Source organism: Molossus molossus, unplaced genomic scaffold (genome assembly GCF_014108415.1).
Source record: "Molossus molossus isolate mMolMol1 unplaced genomic scaffold, mMolMol1.p scaffold_m16_p_4, whole genome shotgun sequence".
Taxonomy (NCBI): Eukaryota; Metazoa; Chordata; class Mammalia; order Chiroptera; family Molossidae; genus Molossus; species Molossus molossus.
In genome coordinates, this window is record NW_023425377.1 from 41,932,963 (window position 1) to 41,948,088 (window position 15,126).

A 15,126-nucleotide genomic window follows, 5' to 3' on the forward strand; every position below is an offset into this window, starting at 1 on the left:
TTTACAACAGAGACTATAAAGGATACAGATAAAATTTGACATAAAACCTGCAATATAGATATGATTAAGTGTTAAAGAATAACTGCTGTAAGTTTGTAGAAAAACTATGTAATTAAGAAAGTATAATAAAACATTATTTGGAAAAAAATTCTCTATTTCCAATTAAAACCATTTAAGCTAATTTAATAACAATGGCTAATGTAAAACATGGTTACCACAGTTAATAACACTACTGTATAATTGAAATTTGCTGAACTTAAATGTTTTCACTAAAAAAAGATAAAATATGTGAGGTGATGGATTTGTTAACTAGATGGGGGGGGGTCCTTTCACCATTAGGTATTATCAAATCACCAGGATGTAAACTTTAAATATCTTACAACTTTATATGTCAATTATACCTTGATAAAACTGAAATTTTTTAAAAAGTAAAAACAACAACAAAAACACACCAAAACCAATGGCTAACAGTTGCATAGACCTTACTATATGCCAGGTATGGTACTAACAACTTTTACATATCACTTAATTATCACATTAATCCTAGCCTGTAGAAACTATTTTTTATCTCCATTTTATAAATGAGAAAACGAAGGCATAGAACCTTTAGCTCACTCTTGCACAGTCACATAGCTAATAAATGGTGATGCAAAAACTTTGTATTCAGGCAGCTAGTGCTCACTAACACTATACTAGTCTCCTTTACAGTAGATCACTTAATACAATGGTAGGTATAAAGCAGGCATTCAATATAACATCTTCACATAAAAAAGTAGGTAAGTGTCAGACATTCAGCTCTCAACACTAAATCTTATCTCTTTCTCTACACTTTTAACAAAACTTCATTTACTCCTCTCCGTTTCATGGATACCTCTCCTTGCTTTTTTTCAAGCCACCTTTCCAGAACAGTCTAGCCTCTTGGTTATATTTTTTTTCCGTAACCTGTTTGCCATTCCAGGGTCCAACTTAAATTTCTAAATATTCCCAGAACTTTAAAAACTTTACAAAACCCACAGTAAATAAGTTGCGCTTAAATTTTTTGACGAGGTAAGAGCATCCTAACAACAAAATCCAGGCATACCACGGAGATATTGCGGATTCGGGTCCAGACAACAGCAATAAAGTGAGTCGCGTGTGGGGGCGGAGTTGGAGAGGCTTGCCTTCCGTGTTTAAAAAACGCACCTGTTAAGGGCAATAAAGCCACTAGCAATAAAACGAGGTATGCCTGCAGTTTTCCAATTTAAGCCCCACTTCATCAGTTTCACTTTAAAATTAAGTCATTTTATTTCCCATTTATTGTGCGCAGATAGTCGGCATACTTGTAACCTCACATATTTATATTTTATAACTTTTTATGAAGTTCCTGTATTGAGAAAACTACCAGAAAGTAAGCGCTAAGCTTGGGAGCAAGGAGTGTTAAAAAAACATCAATACAGACGAAAAGGACTTGCAGGACTGAGAGCTCTCTGAGAGCGCGAGGCGTGGCTCTCGGTCTCGTGGGATTCCCAAGTAAACCTTGTCCACCACACACGCCTAGTAGGCTGGGTCTGGTCGACTCCTAAAATCACGGGCCACGCCCTGGGACCGGGGAGTCACCCGTAGGACAGGCACTTCCTGGGGCCCCGCTGAGACATCCCTCGTCTTAATCAGCGTTCTGAACTCTCCAGATATTTTATTCTTCGATTTCGTAAGATGCAGCGACCCGTAAACTGAAGACGACTGCTCCTTACTTACCGTCTTCCCTGCCCCATTGGGTCCAACCAAAATTGTGAGGGGGGTGAAGAAAGTGATAATTTGCTTATCTTTGTCCTCTATTCCAAAACTCCGGACGCCCATAATGCTCATCTTTTCGATCCTGGACATGTTTGTAAATGTTTATCTCAACACCAGGGGTCTGTAGCCCAGCAAGATTTAGCGGCGAGGCCGGAACACGGCGAGCGCGGGCCGTGAGGCTCCAGGTGCAAGCGAAGGCTCTGGCTGGAACCCTTCCTCCCACACCGGCTTCCTTCCCAGACGGTGGGCTAGAGTGGGTGAGGGTCGCCCAGGGGATGCCCGCGGGAGACACAAAACACAGGCCGAGGGACCCCACCACCGTGCCCACTCACAGATTCCCGCCTCTGCTGCCCCGCGGGTCACGTGAGTCGCTACGGCTAGCGTGCATTTACGCCGCAGGCCCGGGGCACGCCGGGAAGTCGGAGGCCCGCGGTGCGCGCGCAACTCTGGCTTCCGGGAGCAGTACAGACCTAGAGGTTGGTTGGTGTGTCTTGCGGGTGGTGCGGGATCTGGCTCCCTCCTGCACCGAGAGGCGCTAGCTCTAAGGGGGCACAAAGACTTGTGGGGGACAACGGTTCTCAAAGTGTGGTCTCGGGAATGGAGGGGAGTGCGGCGTCTGCTAACGTCAAAACGATTTTTCTGAAAATACTCAGATGTCATTTGCCTTTTCTACTCTCATTCGCTCCCTACTGTAGTGTTTTCCAGTGATCACATGAGTGGTGACACCATCGCAGTGGTAACTAATGGAATGCGCCCTTGTATGTGCTTGTGCTTTAAACAGAATTTCAGTTTTAAGTTTTAATTGAGTAAATGCTGATCATTATAACACATAAAAGCTCTCTGGAGATGTAGTGTACAACAGAGGGAATATAGTCAGTAGTACTCAGTATTGCATGGTGACAGGTTACCAGACTTAGTGTGGTGATTACATCATAAGGTATATAAATGTCCAATCACTGTGTTGTACACCTGAAATGAATATATTGTATGCCAACTATATTTTAATAAAGTAAAAATTTTAAAGCCCTTTGGGATCCTCAGTAGTTTTTAAGAGTGTAGAGAGATGTTTAAGACTAAAAGTCAGCCCTGGCCGGTTTGGCTCAGCGGTTAGAGCATCGGCCTGCGGCCCGGAGAGAACCGGGTTCGGTTCCCGCTAAGGGCACCTACTTCGGTTGCAGTTTGTCCTCAGCCCTGGTTGGTCGTGCGGTGGCAGCCACTCGATGTGTCCCTTTCACATCGATGTTTCTCTCTCTGTCTCTTCCTCTCTCTCCCTCCCACTCTAGCTGTACAAAAAATGGAAAAATGTCCTCAGGTGAGGATAAAAAAAAAAAAAGACTAAAAGTCAAATACTGTAATAAAACTGTGAAATATGCAAATATAACGTGAAGGAAACACAAGATAGGAACAGACACCTTTCAAAAAAGTAAGTTTTGGTTATGCAAGATGAATAGTAAGAGATCTGGCCCTGTTCAGGGTCATGTGGGAGTCAACCAATGGATATGTCTCTCTCACATCAGTCTCTCTTGCTCTCTCTCTCTCCCTCCCACTCTATCTGAAGATAAATGGGAAAATATCCTAGGTTGAGGATTAAAAAGAAAGTGGGAGGAAACTTTCAGAGGTGATGTATACACTAATGGCATTGACTGCGGTAGACATCTTCAGAGTCATCACGTTGTATACATTAAGTATATAAACTTTTTATATGTCAAAAAAATAAACTAAAATAAGGGGAAGAGAAATTACCTTTCTCAAAATGAGAATATGGTGGCCCTGGCCAGGTAGCTTAGTTGGTTAGAGCATTGTCCCAATATGCCAAAGTTGCAGGTTCCTTCTCTGGCCAGGGCACACATGAGAAGCAACCAGTGAATGCATAAATAAGTGGAAATCGATATTTCTCTTTCTTCTTCCCTTCTCTCTCTAAAAATAAATAAATAAATAAAAATGAGAATATTGCTTTTTGGAAATCAACTTAATGAAGGGATATCATATGCAAGGACGTATAGACACAATTACAAAAACGATAGTGGAAGACATTAAAATTAAAACAAACAAAAACTTTGGACTACTGAGATTTAAAAAATGTAAGAACCCTGGCTGGTTTGGCTCAGGGTTAGAGCATCAGCCCTGGGACCAGAGAGACCTGGGTTCAGTTCCGGCTAAGGACACGTACCTCGGTTGCAGTTTGTCCCCGGCCCCAGTTGGGGTCGTCTGGATAGCAACCAGTCCATGTGTTTCTCTCTCTCTACCTCCCTCTCTTCCTCCTGCTCAGTCTGAAGATAAATGCAAAAATGTCTTTGGGTGAGGATAAAAAAAAAAAGAAAAATGGCCCTGGCCGGTTTGGCTCAGCGGTTGGAGCGATGGCCTGCGGTCCGGAGAGACCCAGGTTCGGTTCCCGCTAGGAGCAAGTGCCTCGGTTGCAGTTTTTCCCTGGCCCTGGTTGGGTCGTGCGGGTGGCAACCACTTGATGTGTCCCTTTTTTTGTTGTTGTTCAGATAGAGCGGGAGGGAGAGAGAGGAAGAGAGAGAGAGAGAAACATCGATGTGAAGGGACACATCGAGTGGCCGCATGTCGATGTTTCTCTCTCTTTCTCTCTCCTGCCCACTCTATCTGAACAAAAAAATGGAAAAATGTCCTCGAGTAAGGATAAAAAAGAAAAGAAAAGAAAAGAAAAGAACAATGTAGGAAACACTCTCTAATCACATATTCCCAAGACAATTATTTATGGAACTTAATACATAAAAAAAAAATTTTCACATCAAAGGATGCACAAAGGCCAGTGAATAGTGGCTTGATGTACCAAATATGAAAATGTCAGTTATTACAGTACATAAATTACCAATGGAACAAAACAGATTGAAATTATACAGTAATGCCTTATGTGACCAACCAAATGTAATAAAACAATGACAGTAGATTAAAGCCCATTTTTTATTTAAATTTTTTTTTTAATTTTTTTTTTTTTTTTTTATCCTCACCGGAGGACATTTTTCCATTTTTTTGTTCAGGTAGAATGGGAGGGAGAGAGAGGAACAGAGAGAGAGAAACATCGATGTGAAAGGAACACATCAAGTGGCTGCCACCCGCACAACCGACCAGGGCCGGGGACAAACTGCAACCGAGGTACATGCCCTTAGCGGGAACCGAACCTGGGTCTCTCAGGACCGCAGGCCAACGCTCTAACCGCTGAGCCAAACCGGCCAGGGCTAAATTTTTTTTTTTTACTTTTTAATTTTTTCTTTTTACTCAAAACTAAAAAATTACTAGGAGAAGCTAAAGTAATAAATGTTTAACATCTCTATTTGGCTGCTTCTCACACACCCATTTTTCTCATTGGGGCTTTCACAAAGTTTCTATAGAAGATAATCCAGAATGGACTTGACTGGTGAGTTCATTATTTTCATACCTATTTTCTGTGGTTTATTGAAAAGAGATTCTCATAGTGAGACAGGCCAGTAAGCCAGGACAAGTGGAAGAGGGAAACTGAGACAGCTGAACAAACAGAGCAATTTATAGTGAATATAGGTCACCTCCTTAGAAAACAACTAGGCCTTGGTTGTATTTCAGCTCCAGACCCAGAAAAACAGCAAAACTAGGTAGGCAACACTAGGACCAGCTGCAATGACTAATGACCCCCTGCCTGACACTGACCAATAAGTGAGAACCACAACCCTGAAGGAGCACACCTAGAAAATGATGAATATTCTGTTGAAACCCTCCCCTAAGACCTCGCCTAAGATTCCCACCTGCAAGAGAGAAATAAAAGCCTCAAGACAGGACAGAGGACAAAGGACCCAGTGCTAGCTCTCCCAGGAGCACACCCATACCCCACCCCTTCTTTCCCCACAGGCATGCATCTCTTAGACCCTAAGGAACCCCATTAGGCTTGCAGCCAGGACAGCAATGGGCAGTGGCAATTCATCCCAGGTAAACTCCCTGAACCTGACCCCAAGGCTCCCTTTTCTCTGACTTCTTAGTGAGCCAAAGCAGACAATTCTGGCCTCATTTCCCCATCCCTTTCTTGTCTCACTGTTCCTGGCTTTAATAAATGTCCTCTAAAATTCACCTGGACTGATGCTGTGAAACTTTTCCTGCATGAAGTCAAGAACCCACACACTGCCGCCTGGCCTTAGGCAGATTTGCCAAGGACCAGGTTCCCTTTCCAGTAACATTTGTAAGATGGCCAAACATATAAACAGTGAGGAAACTAGGAAGTTTGATTTATGCTTTTGCCCGGTATTAACACAATGAAAGCTCTTTTTTTTTTTAAAGTCAGGTTTACTGAAGCATAATTTACATAAAGTAAAATTTACCTTTTCCAGCATATAGTTCCATGAGTTTTGACAAATGTAAACAGATGTATAACTACCAAGGCCACTTTGTCCCCACCACCATCATTTAAATAAATACTTAGATGTGAGTAAGAAGAAAAAAGGAAACCTGTACTTTATTTTACTTACCACTCCAAGTTCCAGGTTGATGAAGAGCTAGATATTTCTGAAAGCAATAAAAGAAAAACCCAGAAAACCCTCACTTTTAAAGGAGAATTTTATGACTCAGTGTAACACAAGAAATTAGCAATGACTGGGACAACCAGATATATTATGTCTCCTCTTGTAATCTTAATATGAAGTACCCAACATCACCTCTTCTGCAGTTTTTTTTAAGGTTCAACTTTAATCTAGTCATACCTTTAAACTTAATTTCTAGTTCACAGGAATTAAGGATAAACTAATAACACCATAAAGATGAAAAAGGCAAACCTGGAAGATGGGATGTGCTGCAAAACACTAGACTAGGTTCTCTTTGTCATTAAAGCAAGGAGATTTTAAAAGTTTTTTTTTCTTTAAGGGCTGTTGCAAATTAAAAGATTTGAGTGACATATCACCTAGATGCAACACGTGGTCTTGGACTTGATCCTGGTTTGGACATAGAAATGTAAAGGGAATTTGGGGGATACATGGGGAAACTTTTTCTGAATATAGACTGCAAATTAAATGCTAAAAATAATTATTGTTAATTGCATTATATTAGATGCGATAACACTTTGATATGTAAGAAAATAATCATTTTTGAGGTGCATATAGAAGTATTAATGATAGTGTCATGCTTTCTGTCATTTAAAATACTTCAGAAAAAAAGTTATGAGTTGAAGAAAAAAAATGGACATGAAAAGGTAAATTCTATTACAAAAATTTTCAACTTTGTAACAATAGGAAATTCTAAAACTAAGATAACTCTAGGAGGAAGGTGGAAAAGATTTGCAATAAAAATTATCAATCCCTAAAATAAAAAGAACCAAAAAGACAAATCAGTCTAGTTCCCAGTTCTCAGTAAACTACTACTGGAAAATGTTTGATTTCACTTATATCATACTCAATGAAATGGAAAATAAAACTGCCATAAAATTATCTTTTACCTATTAGTCAATATCCTTATCCTTATAATAATTTCTCATATAAATACTTTTTCTGATATTGGTATTGCTACATCGGCTTTATTTTGATTAGTATTTGTCCCATCTATCTTTTTATCACTTGATTTTCAAACTTTTAATGTCATTTTTCATTTAGTGTATTTCTTGAAAATAGCTGAGATGATTTTAATATAATTTCATAGTATCTTCCTTTTAATAGGCGAATTTAATCTGTTTTCAATTACTGTGATTCCTGGTAAATTTGGATGTCTTTCTCATATCTTATTCTCCTTTCCTGGTTTCTGGATTGACTGAGCTTCTTTTATTCCCATGTTTTGTTTTGTTTTTTAAATATGTTTTCATTGATTTTTTAGAGAGAGAGAGGGAGGGAGAGAGAGATAGAAACATCAATGTGAGAGAGAAACATCGATTGGCTGCTTCCTGCACCCCCCCCCCCCCAATGGGTTCGAGCTGCAAGCTGGTTACATGCCCTGACCGGGAATCAAACCGGGATCTCTCAGTCCATGGGGTGACACTCAATCCACTGAGCCACACTGGCTGGGCTTCTCATGTTTTATTCTACTGGTTTGGGACTTATACATTTGATTTCTGTTATTTTAGTGGTTACTCTTAACATTTTTACATGCCTGTTTTGAAGTCTAAAGTTATTATCTTTAGCATCCTCCCAAACAGTACAAGACCATGAAATGCACCAACTCTGATCACTCTTTGTATCTCCTACATTATTATTGTTTACTATCTTTGTTCCTCATTGTCTTGAAACCCCCTGAATAAATTGCTTTTAACCAGCATTATTTATTTAGGTTTTACCAACATATTGGTCAATCTCTTTGATTATCACCACTTCTGGCATCACACCTTCCTTCTGGGTTCATTCCACTCATTCCATTAGCAAAACTGTTCAACCCCATGTATAGCTAAAGAGTCTTCAGGGAACGAAATCTATCCCACAGTGCTGATGTCAGGATTAAACAAAGTTATTTTTTGAAAGTGCTTTATAAGTTGCAAAACACTGTAAAAATCTAAGAGATTTATTTATTTATTTATTTTGCATTGAATATTTTCAGAGAAGTGATCTGATAAAATGTAACAAAAGCTAAAAAATTATACACAAGTTCCCTAGCATAAGGAAATATTTCAGAAATGATACAATGAGCTTTCTAGTAGCATTGTTTATAATTGTGGAATACTAGATACAACAGAAATGGTGAAGTAAATTGTGGTACATCAGTTTCATCTAATAACAGGTAACCTTTGAAATAACAAGTAGATACATGAAGTATTAATAAGAAAAAAGATAAACACGAATTGCATATATTCATTGATTACAAATCTGTAAAGTTGTCTATGTGTTAGTAAAGATTGGAAGAGTCATCAAAAAACCGATAGTTGCTAGGCCAAGGGGAAGAAGTTCTGTGTTTATTTTCCTATAATTGTGTTTATTCAATAAAAAAAGTATTTTAAACACATGCTTGAGGGTTGAAAGGATGGAGGTTTAGCCTGGCCCATGTGGCTCAGTTGATTGACTGTGGTCCCATGCACCAGAAGGTCACCAGTTCAAATTTCCAGTGGAGGGCATGCAGGAGGCAGCCGATGGATGTTTCTATCTCTCTCTAACATCACCTTTCCTCTCTCTGAAATCAATAAAAACATTTAGAAATAATAATAATAATGAGAAGAAGAAGAAGAAAGGATGGAGGTTAGAACAAGGTAAAAAAAAAAAAAAAAGAAGAAGAGAGATACTATCATTTTACATTTAGTCACCAAGAAAATTTTGTGCCATCATGCTCAATTGATTGATTAAAATCAGTTCCTAAAAAAGTCATTTGCCCTTAAATGACTACACAGTTAGTAAAAACCACAAGTATCAGTTTTTAAAAACGGGTTGCCAATTTGGAAGCCACTAACAGAGATAAAGGTTTTAGGGCAAAAAGGTGGATATTACCCACTAATACCTTTTCAACACTATTCAAAGTCCTTTTTCTAAATGGTGTAATTACTAATAATTCTTAGTTCTGTATACTGGTTGCTAATTTATTTCTGCTCTCCTAAAATAACTTGGATTTTTTAAAATACTCACCTGAGGATATTTTTCCATTTATTTTCATATAGAGGGGAGGGAGAGAGAGAGATATTAACTGGTTGCCTCCTGCACATTCCCAACCAGGGCGGGGGAACAGGCCGCAGCCAAGGTACATGCCCTTAACCAGAATTGAACTCGAGACTCTTTGGTCCTCTGGTTGACGCTCTAACCTCTGAACCAAACTGGCCGGGACATAACTTGGATTTTTAAATGCCGTGGTAGTTTTCATTGGCTTGGTCTCTAGCTTAGCCTTAAAGTTTTGCTCTATCTGTTTTTTAGGAGACCTGTCAAAGTTGTTTTTATTTCTTCAGACTCCTTGAGTTTCCACAGTATTCATATTAATTTGTTCAACTAATACAACCAAGTGCCTGATTCTTCATTCAGTTATTTATTTGTTCAATAAACATTGAGTGCCTACAATAGGTTGGCCTTGAAAATGAAGAGATCAATTAAATAAAATTCTTATTCTCAAGGAGCTCACAGTCTATGGTGAAGTCAAAAAGTCCCGAGTCTATGACATCCATGAGATGCAAAGTGTCTTTCATAATAATAGCAAAAACAATTACTAACTTTTTTCAGTGTGCGATATTATTTTTTATCCTCACTCGAGGATATGTTTATTGATTTTAGAGAGAGAAACATTGATGTGAGAAAGAAACATTGATGGGTTGCCTCCCGTAGTCACCCCACTCAGGAATTGAACCTGAAACCTAAGTATGTGTCCTGACTGGGAATCGAACCCGAAACCTTTTGGTACAAGATGACATTTCAACCAACTGAGCCACCTGGCCAGGGTTGTACAATGTTGTTTTTAATCTACTTTTTATTTTAAATTTTAGATTTGCATTAAAGTTGCAAGAATGTTATAGAGGATTCCTGTGTACCCTGCACCGTTTCCTCAGTTGTTCACATCAGTAGGGCACATTTGTCATGACTGAGGAACCCACACTGGCACATTATTAGACTCCACAGTTTCTTTGTTGGGGAGGTCCTTAGTTTTACCTACTGTCCTTTTTTCTGTTCCTGGATCTCATGCAGGTATCGTATTACATTTAGTCATCATGTCTCCTTAGGCTCCTCTGAGCGATGACAGTTCCTCAGATTTTGCTAGTTTTTGATGACCTTGACAGTTTTAAGGAGTATTGCTCAGGCATTTTGTCCTTTAATTTGGCTATATGTGATGTTTTCCTGATGGTTAAACGGAGCATATGGGTAAGAAGATGAAATGCCATTCTTATCACATCATATTAAGGGTACATGCTATTAACATGATTTATCAGTGTTGATATTGACCTTGATCACCTGGCTGAGGTTTGACTGTTTTCTCCATTGCAGAGTTACTTCTCTTACAACTCCTTTCCATATGGTACTATTTTTTTTAATTGATTTTTTTAGAGAGAGAGGAAGAGAAAGAGAGATAGAAACATTGATGTGAGAGAGAAACATGGATCAGCAGCCTCCTGCACGCCCCACACTGGGGATTGAGCCCGAAACCTGGGCATGTGCCCTGACCGGGAATCAAACCAGGACTTCTCAGTCCATGGGACAACACTCACTCCACTGAGCCACACCAGCCGGGCTCTTTTTATTTAATCGTTGACAGTATTACAGATGCCCCCCATCTTTCTTCCCCTTAACCCTCCTCTTCCCAGCTCCTTCCCCACCCCAGGCCTTCACTGCACTATTGTCTGTCCATTGGCTATGCATATATGTATATAAGTTCTTTGCATACCAACACAGAACCACTTTGGGACACTCACTGAAACCCTCCATTAAAAGCAAATGGCTTACAGTTTCATTATGTGTGCTCAGGCCAGGGAAGAAGACAGTGTGTGGTTTAGGAGGGGGCCTCATTTGCTCCCTTCTGGGATTACAGGTGTGAGTCTCAGGAACACAAAGGCTGATTCCTCTGACCATGCCTGGCCCACCCAGGGTGTGAAAGGACACCTATACCCTTGTCAGATGGAAGGAAAGGCCATGTCTCTATATTATGTGATTGTGATGGATACATATTGTTCACCTTCCCAGCATTCATATCCCTCTTACTACTACCTAAGACCCCAAATTTCTTAGGTATGCCATTTGGGTGGGATGAAGCCCACCTCCAGCTCCAGGGAAAGCCAATCAGCAGATCCCATAACCCTGGCCACCATTCAAGGGTGAACACGTGATACCTTGCCACAAGGAGGCTTTAGTCTAGAACTTTTTTTTAATCCTCACCTGAGGATATGTTTCTATTTATCTTCAGATAGAGTGGGAGGGAGGGAGAGAGAGGGAGAGAGAGAAACATTGACGTGAGAGGGACACATTGACTAGTTGCTTCCTGCGTGACCCCGACCAGGGCCGGGGACAAACCACAACCCAGGTACGTGTCCTTGGCCAGAATCAAACCTATGACTCTAGTTCGTGGGCCAACACGCTAACTGCTGAGCTAAACTAGTTGGCCAGGGCTGAAGTCTAGGACTTTTGAGTGAGTAATCAGAAAAGCACAATTTGCTTTCTCCTGCTGCTCAAGAACAGGGTACATATAGATCCAGGAGTTTTGACATCATCTTGAGACCACAGTGGGAGGGCTGCCTGAGACTGGAACCGGGAAGAGTCACTGAGGCATGCAAAATATAAAGGTACCTCCACACTGGACCATTTGGTTATATAATCTAATAAATTACCACTGGATTTTATCTTCCACCAGTCTGGGTTTGGTTTTTGGTCACTGGCAACACAAAAGATTCTGATCAAGACCCCAGTGAACACAACTTGGCCCCGCTCAGTTTTGAAGGTCTCTGCTCTAATCACCATCTACATACCAGTATTTTCCCTTTTGAGGCAAATCAATCTAGCAACAACCATGACAGAATTTAGTAGACCTGAAAAATAAAAAGTTCCTAATATTCGTGTATTTTAGCCTAAATTCTATTTAGTGGTTTACATCATACTTCTTTTTTTAATGTATTTTGTTTAAGAGGAAATTCAATCTTCTGTGTTTAAGAATGCAAATGTGGGACAATGATGTATCAACCCAAAGATTTTTTTTTTTTGTACTAGAAAATATTTTTGAAGGGGGAAAAACAGGGATTTTTATTATTAAAAGATAAAAGTAAAATTATTTTTTAAGATACAAGGCATTGGAAACATTTGGTTTCACAGCATGCCATTATTAGACATTCTCTATCTGATTGTTGGAAATTATTCATTTCCTCAAAGAGAGAGAATAAATTGACTGGGCATAGTCTTGTACAATGCACTTTCTTTGCCCAAGGCAATTGCTGAACATTTCAGAGCCATGAGAATGCTTCTGCTTTTGACTTTCCTAGCTCTTGGAGCGGCCAACGCTTGTGCTGTTGCCGTAGAAAGTCCCTTGAGAAGACTGGTGGCAGAGACCTTGACCCTGCTCTCTACTCACCGGACTGTGCTGATAGGCGATGGGGTAATTTTCTTTTTGAGTTTTATAGTCTTTAAAAGGCATTGGTACTCATTCATGTGATTAATTTTTAAAGATCTGTTATTAATAATGAAATTATGAGTGTTAGTAATGGATAATCGGTAACCATTTCTCAATCATTTTATTAAGTTATGAATGCTAGAGTGCTTTAAAAATGAATGTATTTCCTTTTCTTTTCAGAACCTGATGATTCCTACTCCTGAACATAAAAATGTAAGTTAAATTATGATTGCATGAATAAGTAAATTGCATATTGTAGGCTATAAAACAATAGTGATCATTGGAACTATTTGTGTTCTATGTTTTGTTTTCATGTGTGTGGTATGAATGTGTATACTTATAAATATTAGGAATGACTTTACAACAAGTAGAATTCATTAAACAAGGCACTTTAGGGATGTTGTCAGGTGAGAGGTGCCTCCTCATCTTCATTCAACTCTGACCATCTATTGCTTTACTCGCTTTACTGTCTTTTTGAAAGTATTAGCAACTTAGGGTAATATTTTTAGAATCATGGTCAGTGTACATTAAAATACACAATGACTGTTCTATATTAACAGTCATTTCCACATTTTAAAGTGATCATGGTATATAATGGAATTGTATACATTTGGAGTATGTCATGGTCATACTAAAATATAAAATATATGATTTCATTAGTCTAAATAGAATTAAAATACCAGCTAGAAATATAAAAGGAAACTCTGATGTGAGACTCAATCAGTAACGTAGTTGCATTATTCTTCCTAAACATTGTATTTTTGGTTAAGTATTTAATTTATATCATTTGTAAAACTCCTCAGTAATTATATAAACCTCACCTACTTTTAAACATTGTATCTCAATATGAATTGGTTGCTACCTAGAAAAGGAACAATTAAAAAACTCTTTGGAGAAATGAACTCATGTAAACACTACAAAACAAAGTCTAGCTTTTTGGACCAATTTTTATACCTTGATTTGATTACTTATATTTTTTAAATCTTCCTCATTTAGTACCAGCTATGCATTGAAGAAGTTTTTCAGGGGATAGACACATTGAGGAATCAAACTGCTCAAGGGGATGCTGTGGAAAAACTCTTCCAAAACTTGTCTTCAATAAAAGAATACATAGACCACGAAAAAGTAAGTGAAAAGCCTTTAGTGGAAACTTAAGTATATTTGTCTGGCTGTGCCTATTTTTATGAGTTGACAGGTTCCTACAATACCTCTTCTCTGTTCTTTTTCACAGAAAAAGTGTGAAGGAGAACGATGGAGAGTAAAAAAATTCCTAGACTACCTGCAAGTGTTTCTTAGTGTGATAAACACTGAGTGGACAATGGAAAGTTGAGACTGAACTGGCTTACTGTAGCAAAATATTTTGGCGAAGAAGGACGTTTTATTACCACAAGAATGAGGATCAACCAAGGGTGGGCCCTCACGTTCAGGATAATTCAGTTTCTGCGGCAGAGCGGCAGTCATTCCAGGCACACTGCTACTTCACTACCTCACAGGCAGAAGTGTCCGAACAAATATTCTGACTGTATCTCAGATATAGGAATCATGGAAGTGTTTCCCTCCAGTTTGCTCCAGGCCAAATAGATGTATACTTTTATCTTATTTAATGCAACATTCTATAAAATGTTTGTTAACTTAATATTATTTATGAAATGGTTAAGAAGTTGGAAGATTAATATTTATTATATGTCAGTCTGTGTTCCAATAAAACAAAAATAGACAACTCTGGTTCAATTAGTTGCTGGCCTTTGTCTTACTTTTGAAGGGAGTTCAGGCTGTGTGAGAACAGGGTGAATGTGGAGGGAAGGCCTGCATGTGTGCCCGGGGAGCACTCCCATCACCCTGGTGGCAGAAGTCGCAGGGTTGCTAGGCATATCACAAGAGGAAGTGATGGAGCAGTAACTAGGGGGGATGTGGGCAGCAGGGACACGGGCTGAGCCTGGGTGCCTCTCCATGGTATACCCAGAACCTAGGATGATGCAGGTTAAATGGTAGGTGATGAATGAATGAATGAATGGGCTTTCCAGGACTGACCACAGAATTAAAATGAGTTTCAAGGCTCCCCTTGGGAGGAAGACAGTGTATGAATCTGTAACTAGGTCTCATTTCATCTTATGGGAAAATTTTGGCTGACCAATTTTAATGCTGGTTCAGGGAAGAAGCCAGAAACCCTCTTTGTGGAGCTCAGAGCCCTGTGGCCTGGAGGAGTGGGTAGTTCTTCACTTCACCTGACATTGTGACATAACAAGAAGCACTGGTAGGCACTTATATCAAGAAGGCTGGTTTCTAAAGATCCCCACCATCTTGCATTCTCAGGGGGCAGAGGGAAAGCAGGCAGAGAGAGTATTCTTCTCAATACCATCATTAGAAGTCCCTCTGCTTGAGAAAATGTCTACA

The 15,126-nt window shown here is 39.4% G+C and overlaps 2 protein-coding genes across 5 annotated transcripts in view; one reads left to right on the forward strand and one right to left on the reverse strand.

Annotated features, from left to right (window-relative positions):
• RAD50 (RAD50 double strand break repair protein) overlaps nt 1-2,040 on the reverse strand; it is a 97,546-nt gene extending 95,506 nt beyond the window's left edge. For 3 of the 4 annotated variants that reach the window (XR_004962010.1, XM_036281682.1, XM_036281685.1), the window contains exon 1: nt 1,735-2,039. Coding sequence is in view for 3 of the 4 variants with exons in the window: in XM_036281682.1 (XP_036137575.1) it covers nt 1,735-1,863 (129 nt within the window). In the remaining variant the exon portion in view is untranslated. Of the gene's footprint in view, nt 1-1,734 lie in introns of all 4 variants that reach the window. The other variant, XM_036281681.1, reaches the window with a different exon arrangement.
• Nucleotides 2,041-12,573: 10,533 nt separating this feature from the next.
• On the forward strand, nt 12,574-14,095 carry IL5 (interleukin 5). The gene is made up of 4 exons (XM_036281693.1): nt 12,574-12,717; nt 12,913-12,945; nt 13,729-13,857; nt 13,964-14,095. The coding sequence occupies exons 1-4, from the start codon at nt 12,574-12,576 to the stop codon at nt 14,060-14,062; spliced, it is 405 nt and encodes a 134-aa protein (XP_036137586.1). The 3' UTR covers nt 14,063-14,095.
• The last annotated feature ends 1,031 nt before the right edge of the window (nt 14,096-15,126 follow it).